This window comes from Mercenaria mercenaria, chromosome 5, assembly GCF_021730395.1.
Source record: "Mercenaria mercenaria strain notata chromosome 5, MADL_Memer_1, whole genome shotgun sequence".
In the NCBI taxonomy this organism is placed as follows: Eukaryota; Metazoa; Mollusca; class Bivalvia; order Venerida; family Veneridae; genus Mercenaria; species Mercenaria mercenaria.
Genome location: NC_069365.1, coordinates 97,280,695 through 97,305,596, shown reverse-complemented (window position 1 = coordinate 97,305,596; position 24,902 = coordinate 97,280,695). Strand labels below are relative to the sequence as shown.

Below are 24,902 nucleotides of genomic sequence, written 5' to 3'. Positions count from 1 at the left end.
GGGTGTTCAAAATACACTGTATCTTCTCAGGTGTTCTGAGCACTAGGCATCTTTCTGAGCGATCAAAGCACTCGGTATCTTCTCGGGTGTTCTGAGCACCAGGTATCTTTCTGAGCTTTCAAAGCACTCGATTGCTTCTTAGGTGTTCTGAGCACCAGGTATCTGTCTGGATGTTCAAAATACATGGTATCTTCTCAGGTGTTCTGGGCACTAGGCATGTTTCTAGTGATCAAAGCACCCGGTATCTTCTCGTGTGTTCTGAGCACTAGGCATCTTTCTGAGCTTTCAAAGCACTCGGTTGCTTCTCAGGTGTTCTGAGCACTAGGTATCTGTCTGGGTGTTCAAAATACACGGTATATTCTCAGGTGTTCTGAGCACTAGGCATCTTTCTGAGCGATCAAAGCACTCGGTATCTTCTCGGGTGTTCGGAGCACCAGATATCTTTCAGAGCATTCAAAGCACTCGGTATCTTCTCAGGTGTTCTTAGCACTAGGTATCTTTCTGAGTGTTTAAAGCACTCGGTATCTTCTCAAGTGTTTTTTCTGAGCGTTCAAAACACTCGGTATCTTCTCAGGTGTTCTGAGCACTCGGTATCCGTCCGGGTGTTCAAAATACTCGGTATCTTCTCAAGCGTTCTGAGCACTCGGTATCTGTCTGAGCGTTCAAAACATTCGGTATCTTCTCAAGTGTTCTTAGCACTCGGTATTTGTCTGAGCGTTCAAGTTTTGTATAGAGATGTCGGAAATTGCTTTAAATAATCAGGGGCGCAGCTTGACAAACCTGGTGGGTAGGCATATTGCAGGGAGGCAAATGGGCGTCCCACAGAACTATATCGTTGCAGCTGTATTTTATGGCGTGGGGATATTTTGGGGCATTATTTGACGACAAATGAACTAAATAGATTTTGTCGGCAGGCTAAAAGTATGTTCCACATATGTGCTGATAAAGCAAATTTAGTAGAAAATCTAAAATACAAAACAATTTCATGTGAATGAAAACTTTACATATTGTTCACAAAAGATTCGTAATACTGACAATATCAGTACATAAACAGATCAAAAGTGTAAACCCACCAGTCATTATTTTACCGACGATGATGTAACTATACATATTTCGTTTGGCTTACTGTAAATGTTCTTTCATCATTAAAATTCCCATACTTGAGTCACGACATACTATAGAAGGCCAGTGTGCCATGCTAATTGCCAAATGCTAAATGACAAATAGTTAATGAAAATACCATTTGCCAAAATGCTGAATGTCAAATAATGACAGTCAAACGGTAACTGTCAAACGATAAATACTAATTGTTAATTGAGAAATGCGATATGATAAATGCCAGATGCTAATTGCTAAATGCTTAGTTTTAAAAGAGATGGATATATCAGTGTATGAATCCATCCTTCAAATTGTCATCGGCCTTTGTTACATAACTTTGTCTCTATTAAAACATGTTTCTGTGTAATTATGCGTATCTAATTAGCCAGCTGTTTCATCTGTTCTTCCAAATCAAATTTTAAGCTTCTTGCATTTCATTGAAGCAAATGTATACTATGTAATTAATTTCGACGCCCAAGACATAAAGAAACATTCACCTGCCTAGTGAAAGTCGGCTGTTATGCCCAGATCTCTGAATAATGATTAGAGGGGTCCTTTGGCCATGATCTTGTCAAACAAGTTCTACAATCATTATATGAATCACTCTCGGCACTTCCATCCCTTGCATTGTTTGAGAGAAAAGAAGCCAGTTTCTAATTCAATACTGAGCACCAGGCAAATGAGCTATTGTTTTTTTTCACGCTCATGACGCTGTCTCGGAGCAATCACGGAGCCAACTCACGACCTCCAACCCGCGAAGTGGACGCTCTATCTTTATGCTACAATGTGATCTAAACTATCCGGATGAAACAAAAAGAAAATATTATTATTTTACTTGATTAATAATTAAACCTTAGCAAAAACACCATGTGTATATAGGAAACGTTAAACATACATAATCATTCATTGAATTAGTAATGGAAATATACAGAACGCTCTTAATTTTCAGAACGTTTACTCTGCAAGACCAACCACGACAAATAACACTTTTATTTCTTTCAATGATAATTTTGTTGTCTGTAGACAGTAAATCATGCAGGCGTTCATGAATACATCAGATAAAGATACGGGAGGCAGACAAATGGGAAAGTAACACATAAAATGGAGTTTTTACATGGAACAGCGAACTTCTTGTTGTCTTTTCTGTCAGTATATCGATTTCATAAATTGTTTTTATTACTGTTGCCATAGAAATGACAATGACGTCTCAGTAATTTGGCACTGGTAAGAAGAAGTTGCTAAACATGTCACTTGGACTATCAGACATTCGGAATCAATCGCATATTGTACCCATCATTCAAGATTATATACAACAAGAGGGGTTAACCGAACAAAATGGATTCAATATGACTTCCTTCGATCTAAATCATTTATTCAAACCTTTTATAAATATACTAGAAATTTAGCAATAATAGGATTTAAAAAGAAATACATACATTTCATACTCATAGCAAGAAAACAAAGGTGGCAGCACATGATATACAAAGTTTTTATGATTTTAATGCTCATCAGGTAGCTGTGAATTAATTTACAGTATGTTATGTTATATAGAATCAATTATATATCGGAAAAAATAAATGCATCATTTTGACAAAATTATCTATTCCTGTACATATCGTTTAATTTCAATGTTTGTTTGCTTCGAATTGTGTATGTTACTTTAAAAATCAGTTTTAAACAAATATCAAGTCTATACAATGGAAACTGATATGAAGTCAAGTGTACGAAAGTGTTAGGAGGGACGCACCAAAAGATTAAAGAGTGTTCTAAAGAGAAACGGTAAAACAAAATAGGAATAGCTACTCTCCAGTAACTCAGCGTCCCCAAAACAAGACCAGAAAACATCATGTGAATGGTATATAGATAATAGGTATCTGAACAAAATATATAAACATGACAAAACCAGCAGACACAAACATCTATTCATCAAGAATACGAGAGTCGAACACTAGCCCTGTGATACACTTACTGCATACTGTACATGATTACAGTGCACTGGTTTTGCTATGATTTCAATTCTTTATATGAGTTCAGCAACAACATTCATTTATAACAGTTCCCGCTTTGTTAATCAAATATGTCATACTGGCAGTCGGTAAATCATATACAAGGCGGGAAAACTACGGGATATTGATCGAGCTAAAGTCTTGAAGACATTGTTACAGAGAAATGCTAGCAAATGACATATGAAGTTCCCAAGAGAACTGTTTTGTTGTAAATATGTGATATAAAAGTCTTGAAGATTTCTATCGACCTATCCACAAACATGTAATTTGTGGTCCCTGTGGGGTGTCTATGACAACGGATATTCCTACAGTACTGTCAAGAGACTAACAGATGTCTGACGTAAATCTTGTTTTAAGTCTACATCCAAGTCTCTCGCTTTCAAGATAAGCAAGATGTATTACATGTGGGATAAGGTTGGTTTGCACATTGCTCTCAAATGCAGTGCTTTTTGGATAAATAGCTCATTACTAATAATTCTCATTACTAATATTTCTTATTCTTTGCTACTCAAAGTTAAAGAGGACATTTGTTTGTTTCAGTAAACTTACAAAATATTTTGTATAGAATGCATGTTTTCACAACATGGTCACAATGTCTTCATTAATTACATATTCAAAATGAAAAAAGTCTGAAAACTGCAAAATAAAATAAAATTATGTACTCTTTCTGCACGATAATCTTGCAATAAGACACAGCTCCATTAGTGCTGGAGAAGTGCTTTCAACTAACTAGTAGTAAATTAGATACCAATTGTACAGGATTTCCAAATACCATTAAAACACGAGTAGTGTGGACACGGAGGCAGTTAGTGATATCAATTAAGAGAACAGTTTACATTATATAAATATTGAATGAAGTGGCACAGTAAATATCATCAACTTGAGGAGATCACTCCCTCTCTCTGTCTCTCTCAGCCCCCCTCCCTCATGATAAGTAGTTCGACATTAGTTTTATTATACCAAAACAATGTCAAAAAATATTAAAAGTTCTTTGACAGTATATAAACATAACATAGCTCTGAGCGTGACTGAAGTATTATCTACATGAGGATAATACTGTAAACCGAGACGAAGACAAGTATTGACAATATTACTGTCCTGGGAACAGCAGTTTGGAATTTAGATGCCAAAGAATTACATCACGAGGACGCAGCCCGAGTAAAAGATCTATAATAACAAGTATCTAAACGACAAAAAACAAAACAAAACAAAACAATTTTATTAAAGAGCAAATTACTGTTTGAGATATATAATTTCGATTCTAACACACATTGTCAAGAATTATTATATACAAATGTATATCCTTGACGACATCCATCAAATATTTGCCTGTTTTCTGTTGGTTTCTTTTAGCTGGCCGCTATGTCGTTTGACGATCTGACGTAACTGATTTTTACTAATGACGTCAGAAAAAATGAATTGTTGGATGATAATAAAGTTCAGCCTTCTTTGTTTAATAGGAAACCAAATAGGCCGTGTTTGAATATTTATTTTATCATACCAAGGATTCATCAAGAAAAGTTTCTATAAAAATTCCAACGAATTCCAGTACATTAAAGACATATACACTTTACCTGGGTTGCTCTGCATTAAAATACAAGCAAATTGAGAAAACCCTACATTATATTGTACAAATCGCCAAACCATAGTATAAAATCAAAAGTCCAAAGGACCAATGACCAATAGTTTAATGTGAAAAAAGAAACTTATTTCTAATGTGATGTAATAATAGGTCATATAGTTTCGATAATTGACCGGGAAGTCATTAAATAACTACATATTGTTAAACTAATACAGTTTATCATACCATTACATAATTGCTTTTTGTGCAACTCATTTAACTATTCTTACATACAACTGGCATGGAATTAGAAGAACACGTGAAGCCTACTTCGATTTGTAGAGATTTCAACGCAACGTGCAATTTATAAACGCCCAAAGATACCGCGGATATACGCCAACGCCGCAAGAATACATAAAGTCGTGACATCAGCTTATTATTTCATCTCTTATTATATTGTGAAACATTATCACTGGTGTGCTCTATTCCAGCTAGTCTCTTATCTAATAGAATGTATTTTATATGACATTACACTCTACTGCTCTCTCTTTTTTACCCTTATAAAGTCATTAAAGGTTCTACTTTCCTTGCAAATGATAATCTACACACTTTTATAATGAGGCAAAAAATTTCCAAAATGGATCTGCAACAAATGTCGTATTAAAACTAATCAGAAAAACCTCTTAGCGAGCAATAAATGTGTCTTACAATTATGAACCTTTTAGAATTTCGTCTGGACGATAAAATGTTTTCAATCTCAATGGCTCCAGATTCAATTTAAGGAAGCACTATTGTCAAGCGAGCTGTGTTGCAGTAGCACCAAAACAGCTTTTTGCAACTTGTAACAAAGACATGAAGTTTATGAAAATGCATACATACTAGATATAGGGTACCTGGCCAGTTCAAGAGCCGTATTCCTGTTCAATGTCTAATCATAAATCAGAATGCTCGAAAATCAATGAAATCATTAAGGCTTCGTGTTTAAGAATACCCGGTAAGTTTATACACATTTTTCATACATGCTGACTAAAACATGAATTGTTTCTACTTTTCATGTACAGTTACGGACATACAGAATGTATGAACACGATGACGCTGTATCTAACACTATGGTAAATTGGTTAGACCCCAAACCGTACATAACTACATCCGCTCTGCGTATCTATATGTTCTAATTTAGTTTAGATTGATTGTGAACAAACTTCTGCAACACTCTCGATGATACCTGCCGCCGCTAGAGAGGTTTAATTTGATTTAATTTTATTTTATATAGAAGACATTTACACATAATACGATTATTGCAGTGATATACATACAATGAAAGCAAAAGTGACAGTGTACCTTTAAATGCTTAGTTGGGGACGGATTGGTTCTGGCTTTACGTGTTTGTAATGGAACAAAATCAAACAGATTACACATTATGCCGAAGCTACTTTCGAAGCAAAATTGATCTAACATTCTCAACTTAATGCTGATGCCTTTATTAAATAAGAGACTGTTCACCCTTAATTGCATTTCCTAATTGAATTGTCGTCGTTTTGAAAGAATTATAACGTTTCAAATTTGCATTTACTGATCAGTTTACATACTGTATTTTCTATTTACGTGCACTTCCATGAGAACAAAATCCAACGAAATATGAAACTACAAATACAATTAGTTAGTCATTTAAAAGCAATTAGATAGTAATTTAATACACAATCTAGAGATGGAATATTAAGGCTTGTCCCTTAGTCGTAAATTTCAATATTGTATATCGTGCAAAATAACATTTTGGTGTGTTTATCCATAATGTCATTCTTGATGTAAAACGTGTCTAATAAGTGTGATAACTCCACGCGGAACTAAATTAAAACCTCGGTGTATACAAAATGTATATGAATTATAGCTCCTCTTTAAAAAAAACAACAACAAAAAAACGAAACAAACAAACAAGAAGAAAAGAAACATTTGTAGGAATTACGTTATTATTAATCTAAGGGCCATAGCCCAGTACATTCAAATACCTGCTTCATGCGAACATTGGTGTGAAATATCTATCAAAATGAAGACATAAAACAGTGTACACTTAATGAACGGCTTACCGGTTAGGGTTATATTATACCCTTGCCCGAGATTCAAGTATTTCATTTCATGACATCAGAAAAAAAACTTCATATCTTGAGTTAAGAACAGCTAAATTTATTTTTCATCTACAGAATGGTGAGGAACGGCGGTTTTTACAATGAATCGTCTAATAATTTGCTCTAAAATTTGAGTAGATCAACATAGCATATATTCTACTCTAGAGCTTCAGTTGAAATCTGTTGGGATCTTGATACTTTATAAAGTATAACTTGAGTTTTTCTAGCGATCAATTATCTTAAATTTTTCACCGTAAAAAATGACGAAGACGCAGCAGAGAGATGGTTTTCGTTACTTAACAAACTCTGAAAAAGTATGTTGTCTATGGGTGTCAAAACAGCTGACCGAGATGTGTTTTGTAATGAATATATGTTCGTATGGACTGATCAGCACGGTAAGATCGCAAGTATATAGATTTATATTTAATTTATTTGTAAATTGGATTGGTTAAGAAATTAAAGTGTTCAAGCATGAAGATAGCGAGATGATCAAGGACACATAACTCTAGAATTACTACCCCGATCTCTTACACAAGATGTTATAGATATACACATTCTAAAGTTTTCAAAGGTTTATAAATCCAGCTCATAAAATTCAATCAAAATATGCGCATTTAGGCTTGGTGCTTATCAATCCTATAATGTTCTATTCAAATTCCGATTTAGCTTGATCAAAATTGACAATGAAGAGGCAATAACTCCGTCGAAAATCAGTCAACTTGAAATGGTCTTCTACAAAGTTTGGTTGAATTCCCACGATTAGTTTAAGGGAGGTAGTCCGAACAGACTGTTGTGACAGATGGACAGGCAGACAAACAGCACATATTCAATATATATTTCCCATTATTAGAGAGACATCATTACTTACTTGCGTTACTAACGGCAAAACTGTCTGTGGAGTCTAAAATTTGTATTTCTGGTCGAATATTTATGGCATCTGGTTGATTCCTTAAAAAGTCTATTTGCTTCTCAAAAGCGAATTTTAAATCGTCTGAGTTTCTTTCAAATATTGCACCTGAAAAAAGGAAAAAAATACCTATTAAATCTTAATACATGAATTGAAAGCAATCATATATGACTACTAAGTAGATCAAACATATATACTAAAATGAGTTCCATTTTGTTCCAGGACTACTATGTCTAGAATAAACCGGAATCACTATTTTACCATTGTTTAGTCGTAAGTAACTAATAGCTTATGTTGTATACTCTCTGTGATATAGAAATCTATCTTCCTGAAATCACATGACAATAATGTTATGGCTTCTTTTAATAATTAATTGTTAAAATTAAGCCATAACACCAAACCCAAAAAATCCAGTATGTCGTTATCAAATCTATTCCTTAACCTTATACCCTTTACACAATATTCTTGTTTTTCCTTTTACTAAGCCAAAGACACCGATCATTTGTCAGTGGGACTGGGAGAATATTTGTTATTAGACTTTGGTTAGTAAAAGGAATTCACACTCTATATTGTGCATATAATAATACAAATGCAAACAGTGCTTTTAAATTTTAAGTTACTAGTATGCATCTGTAAAGTACAGAAATATATAGTTTAGCCACCAATACATACAATATTGTTTTCAAACAGCATGGACTCAACAAACTGTAGTTGTACATTTTGAATCAAAAGGTGCAGGTAAAGGTAAATTTTATTTACCGTCGCTTTGTGACAAAAATAAAGATAAACTCTTTACAGCTTTTGAGCGACCCCCAGAACATTTGTAAACAAAGTTTGCAAATTACTACGTAGCATGTTCATGTTATCCTCTTACTGAAAAGAACAACATTCCCCAACATTTCTTCAAAATATAATGCTTTATTGTATCTCTCAAGATGAAATTAGTTCCTTAAAATCGATGGTGAAATAGAATTCCTTCGAACCGATTTACATGATTAAATTAGTCAAGGTTTTAAGTCAGAACATGCATATTTAAGCAGGCAGAGAACAACATGATCTCAAATGTGCGAGAAAGTAAATCGCATTAGAAGACTTTTTAAGCTACATAAAAAAATGTTGTATCGATCAATTATTCGGCTAGAAGATGTCATTCTTAAAATGTCGTATTTAGTAACGATTCATGTCCTTCGCTCTTTTTCTCACTGATACCATAAATAATCTTAGATCATTATTGATTTGCCTCTTTTTTCACATTTAATTCTTTACATTTCAATTATATTAATATATTATTGTAGTAAACTTCATATGCAAGGAACATAACTCAATCTATTCCCCCACCCTCTTTCACTGTATTTTTTTTCAATTGTTTGTTCTTATTATTGACTTAAAACTCGCAGTTAAATAAAATAAATAATAGTGATAGATGTGTGGATAGCTTTTAAAATATAACTTGCAGCAGTATTACTGTAGTTATCAAATTACATCACGTTTCATTACCTTGTTTGTCTCTTTGTTTATGATTTTTATTATTCGTTAATGTCTTACATCCAGATATTGGCAGAATGCATTCAGAATGCATATACGAGTTTTCTGATAGCTACTGCTTACATTTGATTTTATACTCAATGATCCCGCAAAACAAAAGTTAGACTGTTTTCATAATAATTTGACATGTAGTGTTTATTTAAGACATCTGATGATATCACTGTTAAAGTTGATGGAACAGTCTTAATCTGAATAAACAATATCATAGGTCAATGTCATGGCATATGGAATAGTGAACATTTTGAGTTACATGTATATCACATCAATTCTAACACTGAATTGTACATGATTTTTTAAATACTTGTTAAGTTATTTTAATCTATAAATATTATAGTCTTTCTTTTTAAAGGAATCACTGTAGTTTTGGTTTCACCGTCGACATGTTCGTCTGCGTCATGATCAGATTCAATTACTGATATTACCGGTATATTCAATGACATTCTGAAAATAAATGCAACATTTATATTTTTATTACCTTTGACCAAAGTTTGGTTTTAAAAAGGGCCGTTTTACAAGCTTTTAAAATGCATAGTATGGAGTGTTCTGTTATTTATTCAGATCACAATGAATGTATTTATTATTTTCAAATACGAATTACAGTGCTTAATGTATAGTTTTTAACAGGAAACAATAAATAATGTGTCCGACTAATCGAGAATATAGACTTGTTTTATAACAGCACAAATATTCTGTATGGATAAAATCATTCGAAAACTGAGAACCCTCTCCCTAACAATAACGGCAAATAAGAAAATCATTAGACACAAATAGAGCAATTGGACAGAGTATAAGAATTTCACGTCTTAGATCGATAAGGTTTTCCCCCTGGAAATATCAGTGATAAATGGTGTACTCGAGCTCCTCCTTCTAAATAACTACTGACACCAGCCACTCCAAAACATTATTGAATAAAAGGGAATCGAGTATTGACAAAACTCTACATGTCTTAACAAAATAAGGCAAACACTTAGTAATTTAGCTATCTGGAACTTTAATGGAAGCGTGCTAAAACTAGCGCAATGATAGTACAGCTATAAATATCCCAAGTCTGTTGGTGTGAAAATGAAAGTTTATCAATTTATGTTGGACACTTTATGCTTAACAACTTGGGAGAACACAAAAAGTATATTGAACATTGAGGTCGCTGTTTGGCAAATCACTAGCACAACATCAAACAAGGAATTCGAATGCATTGCAATATATGGAGGTTTTGACAACCCAAGAAAGCAGGTTCGTAATTCAAGTATATGGACTCAAGGATCACTCCCGTTTTACGTTGCTTTGTTCAAACGTTACCTTATAGTTCCTAGCTCTGATTTTTCCTTAAACTAATTGAAAGTAAAACGCAAATTCAACCAGTCATTCTTCTCAAGACCTGTCAACTTTCAAAACCCTGTCAACTTTCCAAGTCATGCCAAGTTTCGAAACATGTCAACTTTCCAAGCTTCACGGGCATGTCAACTTTGCAAGACATGCCAGCTTTTCAAGAAATTTCAAGTTTCTTGCTAAAAACCAAACTTTCACATCTCAATAAAATTATTCACCCTAAATGAAGGAATCAGATGTAGATATTGTGTAGTCTATGTCTGGGCTCTTTCTGTATTATATCACCCAGTTGGTTCTCTGATGATTTCTTTAGCGTGTATTGATCTTATATTTGCTTCATACACAACATTTTCTTATTTTATAAGTGGTCGAATAATGAATAATTTATGACATTTTGTAAATTTTTATTGATACGTGCATATTTAAAACGCAAATGTGTTGTTTAAATATATTAAAGGTAAAGGTAAAGTTTTTTGTTCAACGTCGGTAGTCGACGAAAGTCCCCACCTGGAATGAATGGAACAACTTATTTCCAGCCGAGCCCACGACAGCCGTCATATATACCTCCCCGGCATCCAGTCTAGACCGATACTGTTGGAAAAAGTACCAATTAAAGTAAATTACCCAGCACTGACAGTCGGGATATCTGCCGCAACCAGGAATCCAACCTGCTAACCACTCCGCCAGTAGTATTTTATAGTTGTATATTTTAGTCAAGCAAACATCTTTTTACCCTTAAACTATTTAGGAATGTTTTTAAGGTTAACAGTTAAGTTAACATAGTTTAAAAAGTGTATTTATTTATGTCTTTGCGTTATTTTCAGTTTTACTATGCTTTTTGTAAAATATCATACTTCAGTCATTTATATTTTCTTTGCCTATTTTTTCACGCTATGTATAGACAAAATCTTTGAGATGCTATTTTTTCTGTTGACTCTAAAGCATTGCTACTTTTCTGAGCTACAATTACAAATGCCATTACAGACATTTTCATTAAAGGCTTTTCAAGGGAAAGGGAAACAAATTATTCAAGAAAATGATTTTGAACGTTACCACAGATCCAAACATTTAAAGCGTTTTCGGCTGACAGTCGCCATGTTTTACCCTGAAACAACCCCCACCCCCACCCCCTGGCATGGCCTGACATGTAAACGCTTAATTATTCATGCTTTGAATTTGCTTCAAACTTTTCAACTTGGGCTAATACTGTGTACTTGAAAAGGCTACATTTTGACTTTTGATATAGAAATTTTCTGGGTTCTTTTGTGCTAATTTTAATTTTGTTTTCAACAAACGTGTTTGATTGTTCTATTTAATCTGTTGTCACTGTACAAGTATAGAGTACAGGACCAACTTGATAAACTGTGAAGAGCATACAGCATCTGAATATTCAAGTTCTGTAATGCCTAAATTTAAAATTTGAAAAACATGAACAATTACTCCACAGTCTATGTAAACATAAAATAAACATGTTTGTGTGGTGGACAGTATTTGTGTAAGGTTAAAGATAGTACTCCCGTGACAATGTACATCTACCCACGGTGTGAATTTTTACTACCATGACAAACTAGCAATTTCTAACAAATGACTGGTACAACGTAATCTAAATAGTAAATAAAGATCTACACGGGCATTTTTTCATTTCTAGCCAAGATAAATATATTTGATACAGAATGTCTACATTTAAAATTATTTTTAATTGACCAACTATTGTAGTGAAAGATGGGTATAGTATATATTTAATATTTATTATGATATAATCAAAATAGTACATGTCACATATAATGTGTTCCCCTCAAAAATTATATCAAGGAAAACTATTCATACTCTTGAATTAAGTGATAGGACATAATTACGTCACTAATTTGTGTTTATTTCCAGACGGTAAAACTGTTTTTTTTAAAAAGAAGTCACATGTGCAGTTGAGTCAACTGGCATTTTACATTGATATACAGGATCTTAACCAAACCCTGTAAGCAAAATAAATGGTTTAATATTGTTATGACAAGTGCATTAAATAAAGATGGCTCCCTCCGTATATTGCTCCCCTGGGAGCTGTATTCGGAGCACGTGTAAGTGTATAGGTCTACAGTCTCTGTATATAACTCCCTTTGCTAATGTTGGAGCTATACACGGAACACCTGCAGCTCTTTTTTAGCATATAGCTCCTTTTTCTCTGATGACACAAAGATCACGTAGATGCTAATTTAATTCAGATATTGTGATCATTTCTAAAAACGACTTGAAATATAGAATGATCCGGATCCTCATTCAGCTCTCAGTAATGTCTGAATTGGCGCTGGGACTGGCTACTGACATTCACATTTTATGTAATGAGAAAAGAGTACCGAGCTCGGCCGTCAGCATCCAATTTTATACAGCTAAACAAAAAGATAAAGAGCTGGAATGCCGTGCTTGGTAATCAGTTTTTAACATGTCATAGTAATAAATAAACGCAGAGCTCAAATTTTATGTACAGTTGAATGCCAATGGCGTGTTCGTTATTCTAACGCAGCCTTCGTATTTCGTTATTCGAATGCCGACTGCCGAGCTTGCCATTCCAGTTGTACAATAGTGTTTTTCTGTGTAAAGCTAATGCATGGTATTTCTATTTCAAAGCTTGAAATTCCAGCTCTATATTTGTGTACTATTTTGTTGAGTTGAATGTCGAAGACAGAGCATCGGAGCTTGAAATTCAGTTTTCGCTACAAAGTATTGAACGCTGCATTCCAGCTCGACATTCTTTTTCCTACAGAAAGTCGAACGTTTCTTTTCCCACTGAATAGTAAAGGCCATTTATGGCCGAAATGCCAAATAAAAGAAAAAACTCGCAAAGAATTGATTTTTTGTGTAAGTATTTTACAGGATGTATGTAACAACATATTAAAAGTATAGGAAAGTATCATGATGCAAAATGTCTATTTTGGGGTAAAAATGTTAAAAAAATAAATGAAACTGTGGATTTCTGGAATCAACCCATAGCAACAGAATTATGTATCTTAAGAGATCCAAATTTGGCACAACATTAGATTACTATATTGTACAAAACGTAGATTAATTAGAAATTTTTAAAAAAGCAAGATGGCGTCCTAAATCCAATATGGCCGCCATAAAAAACGACATTTAAACCAGAATTATCATTGATTTTATGTCAAATTGTCTCATATCATTGCTTTTACATACAGTAAGTTGATAATTGTTATATGCAGCTTAAGATGGAAAACATACTGCCAGAAGATTCAATACGGGGCAATAGTGAAGTATACAGACACAATTTTTGAGTCATTCAGCAGTAGAAATTGTCGTTAAGCAGCGATAACTTCCTTATTTATTAACAAAACATATATGAGTACAAGTATTTGTTTTCTTAGTAGGATCATTTCCCATCTTTTCTTAGTAGGATCATTTCCATATGATAATCATGTTTTTGGGAAAAATTACATTGAAATTGTTTACAGTTCTGTTTTCACTAAATAGAAAAATGGCGCGAAATAGATGATAGTCAAATAGTCCTCAGGTTTTGTTTCGTTATTTTCTTTTCAATTCTTGCTGAAATCACATGACAGATCTATGCTTGATCTGTAGGTAGCCTTTTTATAATGAAATAATAACATTACAGAATTTGCCATGTTTACTTAGATCATACACCACCTCTACAATCTGGAGTCTCGATCATTTGACTGAAAATATTTTCCCGCATCAAACATGACCCCAGCTTTTTATATATCTTTATTCAGAACTGACAATATTCTTTAAGAAAATGTAAGTTACAGACATTTTACATTTTCAATTGGTCCTGGTGTGTTCTGCGGCCATTGTAAATACGTGCAATTTTATATAGAATAAAGAAGAACAGCTACTTAGTGTATTGTATGTGGTTAATTACAGTGATAACTTGATTTCATCATCACACATGATGTTATATACAATAGTAAAAGGGAACCAACTATTTATTAGAGCAAGTATTCATGTTCTTGTTGTAAAATATGTTAGAATTTGGACCTATCAGAAACAAGTTATAGCTGCAATTAAAATACACCTCTGCTAGGTAAGTTAATAAGACAGATTACAGTGAAGTCATTTTCTATCCAGCGATTGAGGATTCAACTTATAATTTATCCAAGTACCTTAAATGAGCTATTACAGCTACGCTGAAATGGCAGATAAATTACATAAAAAAAGATTTGAGACTTAAAAAATAGTTGCAGTATTGTAACTAGGTGTCAAGCTTTAGGGCCAGCACATAGAAATTAAACCTTTACGGGATAGACGATAGCAAATACAGGCTGAGCATTGGAAAGTTGAGACAGAGACGTTTGGTTTGGTAATCTTCTGAGTCAGTAAGAGAGTTCCAGCTCACAGACGGGGTTCAACATTCATACCAATATGGTGGTTTAATGCTATATGTTATAGCATGATATAAACACTGAGCATCCAAGAGTCAGGGCAATCATACTGAGTTGCAACTTCAAGTAAGAGAACATCGGCTGAACATCTATGTGAAAACACATCTGTGGATGTCTCTGAATTATTTTTTGTACTTTTAGCATGTGTATATGTTGAAATCTGCTCAACCCGGGGCTAGAGGGCGTGGACGGTAGCATGCATTTCCACTACCGTCCATGAACAGGCTCAATCAAACCGAGCCTGCAACATTTTCGTGTTTGTTGTGTTGAGCAACCTGTGGAGTTTCCTCTTTTTCTATTTTTGTATGTTGTCAATTCAAAGCCATTGTCTGACGGGAACTTCAACAAAAAGACCTGTCAAATATAGCATCCCCAGCCTATAGAAGTTTGAGCTGATTATCATTAGTTGAAGGTTGTTAGTTTGAAACATTGAGTGATTTTTGCCTGATCCCTGAAATTATCTAGCTCATAACCAGGGATACAAATTAGCAGGGGCCCAGTAGCCCATGGCTATATAGATTTTGGGCTGGGCCCTAAATTGTTTGAGAAAATGCCTATATACCTAATGTTAAATATTTATTTTTGACAGTCTGGGTCCCTAAATAAAAATAGCTAGTTTATATCCCTGATAACTGATAACTGCAATTATTTATGAAATATTGGAACACAAAACATTTAGGCGAGATAGTCAGAGAAAAAAATATATATGAGGTATATGGTTTCACTAGCTCTACGTGTTTTAACAAAGGACATTCTACATAGTTTGTCAGTTAGTCTGAGACATTGTCACCTTAGTGACTGGACCCATTACAATGTTTAAGATACTAAAGGCATAGGCACTCTCCTGGGTCATATAACTCTAATTTGACATACATAGTATTGATATATATATGCTACGTGGAAGTGTTGTTATGATATAGGTTTCTTTGCTTTTGCAAAGCATATTTTTTGTAAAATGTTATCAATTTATGTTCTTGGTAAAGGTTATAACGCACTTCATAGCCGTTCTTCTTTATTCTTTACAAAATTCATATATTTTCAATGACTGTGGCACACATCAGGACCTATTTTAAATTTTTATAACTCACATTGTTTTGCAGAATATTGTCAAATACTAAATATAAAGAAAAAGAAAAAGCATGAGTCATGTTTAATGCAGAAAAAAATATTTTCAGTCAAACACACATTTTTTAAACTGCAAATTTTTAAATCAGCTAAAGAATGAGACCCTTAAATTGTAGAGGGTGGTGTATGTTCTAGTATATATGACAAGTACTGTAGTGTTATCATTTCATTATGAAAATGCTACCAACATGTCAAGCATAGATTTGTCATGTGATTTCAGCAAGAATTGAAAAGAAAATAAGGAAAATAGTTCTACAGAGCAAAAAATAAAATCGAGGACTATATGAATCCGCCATTATGCGAAGAATTGCGCTATTTGCCTATTTAGTGTCTTTATGCTTATAAGATAAACTTGTTTCTCTAACATTGTGCAAGTTTCATTTGAAATGTACAAACAACCCAGATGCATGTAAAAACACAAGGTTATAGTCTGATACCAACAGGGTCTAAGGTTTTATGGTAATTTCAGTAACGTATGACAACTCGTCAAATTTTGGCAAAAATAGCTGTAACAACATAATTTTCAATCAGTTTTCATAACTGTAGCCTACTTTGCCCTGTTCTGTAATTTTCTACCCGGATCTGTATACAAATTACACATTTAAGCAGTAACTATTAAATATGTTGGTTGTACCTCTGACTACTAAAAATCAGTAATATTTAGGATACCAATGTGCAGTTTTTGAGAAACAATACTGTACAACCAAAACATTAAAAATGTGATATTGTTTGTGTTGTATCAATATTTAACGCAAAATTGCAATGATTTTGTCATTTTCTATCCATTCTAGTCAAAGAAAACCATTCCCATGTGGCCAGATTTCATTTTTTACCAATATGCCCTTGTATGTTACAGCACACTAAATAGCTGTTCTTCTCTATTCTAGATAAAATTGTCATATTTCCAATGGCTGCAGAACACATCTGGACCTATTTTAAGTGTCTGTAACTTACATTTTCTTGAAGAATATCCTCAGTCCTGAATAAAAATCAGAAGAAAACCGGGGATCATGTTTGATGCAAGAAAAATATTTTCAGTCAAACCATTTTAGAGCAATTTTCCTATTCAGTGTATGTATTCCTAAATGATCTTGTGGCGGCCATTTTGGAATCGGGAAGCCATCTTGAATTTGTTTAAGACTGAAGTTTGTGCGTTTTGAAATAAAATGTATGTATGTTCTATGATGCTGGTCATCTTTCACACTATTTGAAGTTTTTGAAATACTTAAACGGTTTTCCTGTATAATGAAAATTTAATGGCGGCCATCTTGGATTTTGGCGGCCATCTTGGTTTTTTTTAAATAATCTTGAGCTTAAATTTTTTTGTGTTATAATTCTCTACTAACATGCAAAATTTCGCTTTCTTAATGAAAACAATGAAATTATTATGGGTCGATTCCAGAAATTCATAGTTTCAATTATATTTTTTAACGTTTTACTCCAAAAAATGCATTTTGCACCATGATACTTTTCTATACTTTTAGTATGTTGTTACATACGTCTTTTAGAATGCTTACACCAAAAATCAATTCTTTGCGAGTTTTTTCCCCTATTTTCATAAAAGGCCTTTACTATGAAATGTTTACTGCGCGGCTCGAAATTGCAGATCTGAATTTGTAATCCTCTCTATGTTAAATAGAATTCTTGAAGCAATTTTTAACTATGAACAACGGGCGAAAATACGATGCAAAGGCGTTGTATATTCGTACCTTCGATCTTGAGGCTAGATTGCGATATGAAGACAAATCGAAGGCGTGAGGGCACGATAATGCAAAATTGAGATAACACGATACGTTTACCAACACACAGCAAAGATGGTGCTAACGGGACACCGTAGTGCATGTTGAGTCCCTTCCACATTTTACTTAAGCGTCAAGGCTGTTATCTATTCAAAGCTACGTTATTTTACAGAAAATAAGAGGGCTGGCTCACATATTGGCGGCATGTAAATAGATAATTTCCTGTCACTGGTGTTACACTTGGAACGATTTCATTACCAGTGGATATCATAGATTGATAGATAGTTTCAAGGCTGTAGATAGATTGATAGATAGTTTAGTTTCAAGGCTGTAGATAGATTGATAGATAGTTTCAAGGCTGTAGATAGATTGATAGATAGTTTCAAGGCTGTAGATAGATTCATAGATAGTTTCAAGGCTGTAGATAGATTGATAGATATTTTCAAGGCTGTAGATAGATTCATAGATAGTTTCAAGGCTGTAGATAGATTCATAGATAGTTTCAAGGCTGTAGATATAGATAGATTCATAGATAGTTTCAAGGCTGTAGATAGATTGATAGATAGTTTCAAGGCTGTAGATAGATTCATAGATAGTTTCAAGGCTGTAGATAGATTGATAGATAGTTTCAAGGCTGTAGATAGATTTAATTTACAAGTCCTCTTACGGCATCCATCCGGCTTGGACAACTTTAAGTTTTTCCAAACCCCTTAATCATCACAAAAACCAATTACCTAATATATATAGAGCAATGCATCAGGGTCAAATGGGGTCATGTACAAGGGACAATCTTGGTACAATCCAAACATAACCAAGAGGCTAGGGTCATGTTCAATGTGTCACTACATTGCCTCTAAGACAAAGTTTATATATACAGAATGACAATGTAAGGTTAGACAGTTCAAGTTGTTGAACTTTATCTCGTCAACTTTCAATGCGTCACTGCGAATGTGACAGTTCTATCAAAGACGGTAACCGCATCATTCCTAGGAAAGCACATGGTCAGGTTGTTTCTATAGGGGCTTCCGCATATACAAAACTAGAACTCTGTCCATATGACACGGACGTCGCCACTTTGCATCTTTGTTACAAAACAAAAACATCAACATTTCTTCCCATTTGAAGATACATGTATATGTGTAAAATCTGGTTAACGACCAGTTTGTGCCAAAATATTTCACAGATGATTCTAAAATCTGATACAAGGCTTATTACTTATATATAACTCTGTAATTACTGGTTGATACAAAACAATAACCTTCATGTACAACTTGTTAATATCATCTGTTTCAAATTTGGTGACATTTTTCACACAATTCAAAAGATGAGTGCCTATTACAGTATGATAAAGTATTTATCTGATGTATATCAAGCCAGACTAGATACAAGAAATTAAACCCAGGGGGCTACCTTCACTAGGTGATTCCCCAAATGAGGGTGGGGATAAAATATTATGTCCAAATCACAATCTGCCAAATATTTGTGTTTTGTATACTCTAACATTACTGTTATAGCATTTTAATTCATGTATAAGGAGTCATACTCGGACTTTGCACTTGCTTGCGTTCGTATACAGCACCTCTATATGGATCATCATTATATAGCTTTATATGAAAACGTGCTCCAAATACAGCTCCATAGGAAAGTCATATCCGAAGGGAACCGTACAGAGTGTGATAATGCCTGATCAGAAATCAATTTGTATGAAAGCCATTGTTTAGACATACATAACGCTGAAATAATTTTTTAAATCGGATCATTCTGGAAAAAGAATTTAAAATTTGAAATTTAGGAAATGAGTGTTCTTGAAAGTAGCTCACCAGTTAAGTGTTAAGTGTGAGTTAAGTGTGACGTCATTCTCACTCTGATAAACTATTTACTTAACCAAGTGCTTTTTTAAACAAAAGAATTTCTATAGTTTCTTGACTTTAAGATGTTAATCAATGCATCTTCTTTTTACCTAGTTTGGAAAAGTAAAGAAATTATTCTGATATTACAAAAAATTAGTATAAAGTATATCACAGGTAGAATTCTGAATAGATAAAAAGTGCATCATATTAATAATGTCTTACTGTAAATAGTACTCAAGTTGGACTACAAGTCATGCTCCTTGTTTCTAGTGAAGAAAATTTAAGCTCTAATGAATATTGGCAATAAAATTAATCAATAAAGCTCACCTATGCTAAGCTATAACCAGTTTAAAATGAACACATTTTAGCAACAATTTACACTCAATTCAATTACAGAATTTAATAGTACCATTTATACATAATTTGTAGGGTTTGTTAGTGAAAGAAAGAAATACGAAATGCAATTTATGAAAAAAAAAACAACAACAACAAAAAACTAACAAAGTCGCTCAAATTTTATCAAAGACACAACAATATCCAGTTTGATAAAATTGAATTTATGTAAAAATGTCATGTCTGCATGCAAAAAGATTATACGTCATATTCTCACTCTACATTTAAACATGCATTTTCTTGTTCTCTGTTTTGCCATTCCACACCTCACATTATGCTTTTACTGTTTGTTTTATAATTGGCAGTTACTGTAAGGTTGCCTTAGTATACCTTGTCTACAATTTTAAGTAAAATTAACATAACTTTTATAAACAATCGACTTAGTCGTAAATCTTGACTTCCTCGTACATACCGACATTAACTTAGTCGTACATACCGACGTTAACTTAGTCGTACATACTGATCGAGTTCTATAAATAATCGATTTCCGCGTACAGATATTTATGAATTACCGTCTTTCTCATACCTGCATATATTTATAAATAACGACTTCCTCTTACATGTTGACTTGTAAATTATCGACGTCTTCTTTCATGGCGACTTTCATTAATAATCAAATTCTTCGTACATGCCGACTTTTAAAAAGAATCGACTTCGTCGTACATACTGATTTTTATGAAAAAATCGGAAGACTTTTATAAATAATCGATAACCTATTGTATTGTGATTTTTATAAGAAGCTGACTTACCCGGACATGCTGCCTTTTATTAATTATCGACTGCCTCGTATATGACTTTGTCGTACATACAAAATACTTATTTTCAACACATAATCGACCCAAGAGTGAGGTTGGGTGCGCACCATGAACCGGTTTAAGCTCCCCAGTGGTGTTTTTTGCCACTGACCGTTCCAAGGCGGTGCCCAGTTGTGTTCCTATATTTGTTCGTTTTGTCATCGTGTTTGCTTTTTATGCGAGTGTGTGTGTGTTGGCACATCTGCGTGCTCTGAGTTTCGTTTTGGGGAGGCTGCGTTTTCGGAACATGTCATTCCCTGTTCGATAATTATCCTTGTTTTTTTATACGAACATGTCAACCTTTACAAATTATTCAATTCAACATGCCGACTTCAATAAATAATCGACTTCAAACTAACTTTTATAAATACATGTAATCGGCTTTCTCCAAAATTTAAATGATATAAGGAAATAACTGTAAATTTAATTTTGTCTTTTCCAAACCTGGTTGCTCCTCACAACTCGGATAGAGTTTGAAGCATTCGCATGAATTAAATAATCATGTTTTGACTTAGAATTTAAGAAATAAGCAATCGTTTCATAACGAACGGTGTCTACATATTTCAAATATAACACTCTAATTTGCAATTATTCAATTTGACCTAATTTAACCTTGTTGCACAAACAAGACAAATAGGAGGCACGTGGAACTTGAATCTAAAATAGCTGAAAATCAGTCTAAAGTAGCTCATAGTCTATTAAATGTAGCTACTAAACATAAACTGTGTTGAATTCAAAAGTTTAAAAGGACGATAAAAAAAATGAGGAAAATCAATTAAACGTATCATGCTGGGGGCATTTACTGCTTATACCTATCAGCCATTTTGTTTTATAAAAGAATCCTTCACACAATGTATAAAACAAATGATTTTGTCGAACAATATGTACACATAAGATTCGCCATCTTGAGTATATTAAGAGGACCTTATTTTATCAAATGTACAACACAGGGCGCCAGCGAATATGTATCATATCAAGTTGAATCAAAAGTGTGTCAGATCTATAAACATATGTCGACATTTTCTTCTGACAAAACACGGCCTATACTGATGCAGGTTTCAATTGCTTAAGAAAAGAAGAATGTCTAAAACCATACGTACCAATGGGATATTCCGTGCAGTTCACAAAATACAAGAAAATCGGTGTCAGATAGACTATTTTAGTGAGACGCACTCTTTTCAGTTTCTCCATTTTCGGGTAGAAATATCAAATCACAAACACAATTCTAGATTTAATTCCAAATATAAATCCATAGTTCGTGAAATTTGCATAACAAAACACAACTACCATTTCCGTAAGGAGATATTTACAAAAATATTGTATCGCTACACGCATGCGCCAAACGATTATATCGTTCTCGTGAGTTCTTAATCAAATAACACTGAATTCAAACGAAAGAGAGTCCTCAATTTGGTCTCAAAATGTAATTTAAATTCCGCTTCGTGATTACATGGGCCTGACGTTTTTCCCGATTATCGTCTCCCAGCTGCTTATCCGTTAGCAGCGCTCTATAGGAATCTAGCGGAAACGGTATAATGCCGAATTAGAATCAGATCGAAATCTGTATAGAGGGTCTAAGCGTTTCATACGCCATAGGAAAATAGCTGTTAAAATAGGATTGACAAGGATTATGTATACGAGAGGCTTCTAAGCATCATTGAAGTGGTGTTCCGAAGTCTCCGATATTATTTACACATATTTATTTTGCGATATTCCCATTAGTTCTTTGTCATTAGTTGTGTTTACCATCTAATATCGTGCACTACTTTCACATAAATAAATATGAAACTAGTCAGAACCTTAAGAAGGTGTAATTCAAATACAGTAATCTTCTAGTTATACAATTTATAAACAATATTAACAGATAAAAAATATTCTGCTGTGTACAAACCGTATTGATCGAATTTTTACAGCTACTGTCAACATTTTGATAAATATAAAACACTTCTGAAAATAGCTTTACAGTCGTAATAGAAAATACTGTATTTAAAGCGATAGACATCAGGCACATGAGACGTCTGTTTTATAACTTTTTCCTTTAATACTCTTTTAATACAAATATGATTAAAAAATCTCTTGTTATCATTGCCACAAATAGAAAGGGGATAGTAGAGTTTATTTTAAACAGACAGACAAATCAAAAATCGTGGTCTAGTCCTCCTGGTTAGAACTTGTTTCTACAATTTGAAAAATAACAGGGTTAATATTATAGTGTCTTGATTTGGCTCTGGTGGATTTTGCCAGGTTTTAATAACTGTTTTATTGTACACATATACCAATATTTACTGTTATATCAGCCTTTAGTAGAGAAATCTCGCTTAAAATGACACATGGAGTTTCGCAATAAATTAAATAGTCCGACCATTGAATAGTGTTCCGTATTGGATGGAAGTAGAGTGCAGGGGTTTGTATTCATTTATCATCAGTGAAAGAAGAAAATTCTTGGAAATGAAATAAAAGCCAAATACTAATTACCATTAAGCTCCTCAGAGTTATTCTATCAAATTACAAAACAAAAAGAACGTTTCTAAATCAGTTTATGGGGTTTTCACACAGTTCATGATGTTGTTTACGTTATCCATAAATGTTTAACAAACCTTACATGTGACACAAGTTTTCAAATCTAAGTAGTAATTTCTTAGACTTTCTAAATTGCGCAATAATACAAAGAATATTTGAATGCCTTGTCAGTGGTACAAAAGATGAACGAGAGTAGCTTCTGTTAATAATTAATATTAGATGGCTGAAGGAAACAACCCATATGTGAAGATGCTTTGATGCTACTTCAGACTCTTGGACACATTTCCAGACAATTTCTGGCCATTAAGCACACAAGTCCGACACAAGGAGAGGATAAATCAATTAAAACAAACCACACTCACAACGTCCGTACCAGAACACGATCGCGAGGTATTCCCCGATAATTAGAACAATGTGGAGATAAATGGTAAAGAGTCAAATAAGTTTTAGATTTTTTTATGAACCTTCAATACAAAGTCTGATCAAGACGTAAAAACATCTTCTGTTGTGGAAGAAATATTATTATAAGAAAACATCAGACTTCCAAGCAGCTAATTCATTACGGGAAGAATGTCCCAGTAACAAAAACAACGTCGAGAAATAATAAAAAAGAAATGAGAGTCATTACCTTTAGAATATCTATATATATTTAAGTACTACGGTAGTCACGATGGACTAAACCTTAAACTTTAAATCATTTTACTCATGCAAAATTGTCCTTAAAGTTATGCAGAATTTCATTGAAACATTTTTACAGAATTTTTAATCCAGCTACACATATTACACCTACGTACAGAAGATTTTCAGCAGTGTAGATATAATATCAGAATTAAAAAAGGTTTTGTGGTAAAAGAAACAGAGATGAAAAGAACATTGTGAAATCACTATCGTGTAAAATGGTCAATTAATATATATATATATATATATATATATATATATATATATATATCTTTTGAAATATATAATTACATAAAACTATTGATTGATAGTCAATATAATTGTAAAGACAACTGAGTATTTATTAAAATTTAGCTAAAAATGCCCAGACATACCAAACAAATGTGGGTTTTCCGAATTCAAAATTTGACGAAAAAGCTACCCTTTATACTGCAATCTTGGTATAGACTAAGGTTTGATCTATCTTGAATAATTCTATCTTAAATCTGACGACTTTTCCAGAAAAAATATATATTTCTAAATAGAAAGTATAGGAATCCTCTTTAAGTCTTACCCTGGAAACATGGGCATATAAAACATTAATTCACGTTTAGGAAGTTATACAGAGACACTTTGTTCGTTTATTATAACATTATCTGTTCTCTCCTTAGGCGGCAGCTGCCGCCTAATTAGATTTTCTTCGATGAGTGCAATCAGCATACAACAAGCTCTTCATAAAGTAACGATATGAATTCGCCTTGGTGAGGTGGGACATATTGTTACATTTTATTGCTCAATGGATATATGCTGTGTCCAGAGGGGCCTTGATATTCGTTAAACGATCTACACATG

General features: G+C 33.5%; 1 protein-coding gene across 1 annotated transcript in view; it reads right to left on the bottom strand.

Moving 5' to 3' along the window:
• The window catches only part of LOC123558014 (glutamate receptor-like), a 55,818-nt gene extending 33,427 nt beyond the window's left edge, over positions 1-22,391 (bottom strand). Inside the window, exons 1-2 of the mRNA XM_053544798.1 lie at positions 21,974-22,391; positions 7,657-7,803 (exon numbers count right to left, since the gene is read on the bottom strand). Of these exons, the coding sequence (XP_053400773.1) occupies positions 7,657-7,803; positions 21,974-22,064 (238 nt within the window). The 5' untranslated portion in view covers positions 22,065-22,391. The remainder of the gene's footprint in view (positions 1-7,656; positions 7,804-21,973) is intronic.
• Positions 22,392-24,902: the final 2,511 nt, after the last annotated feature.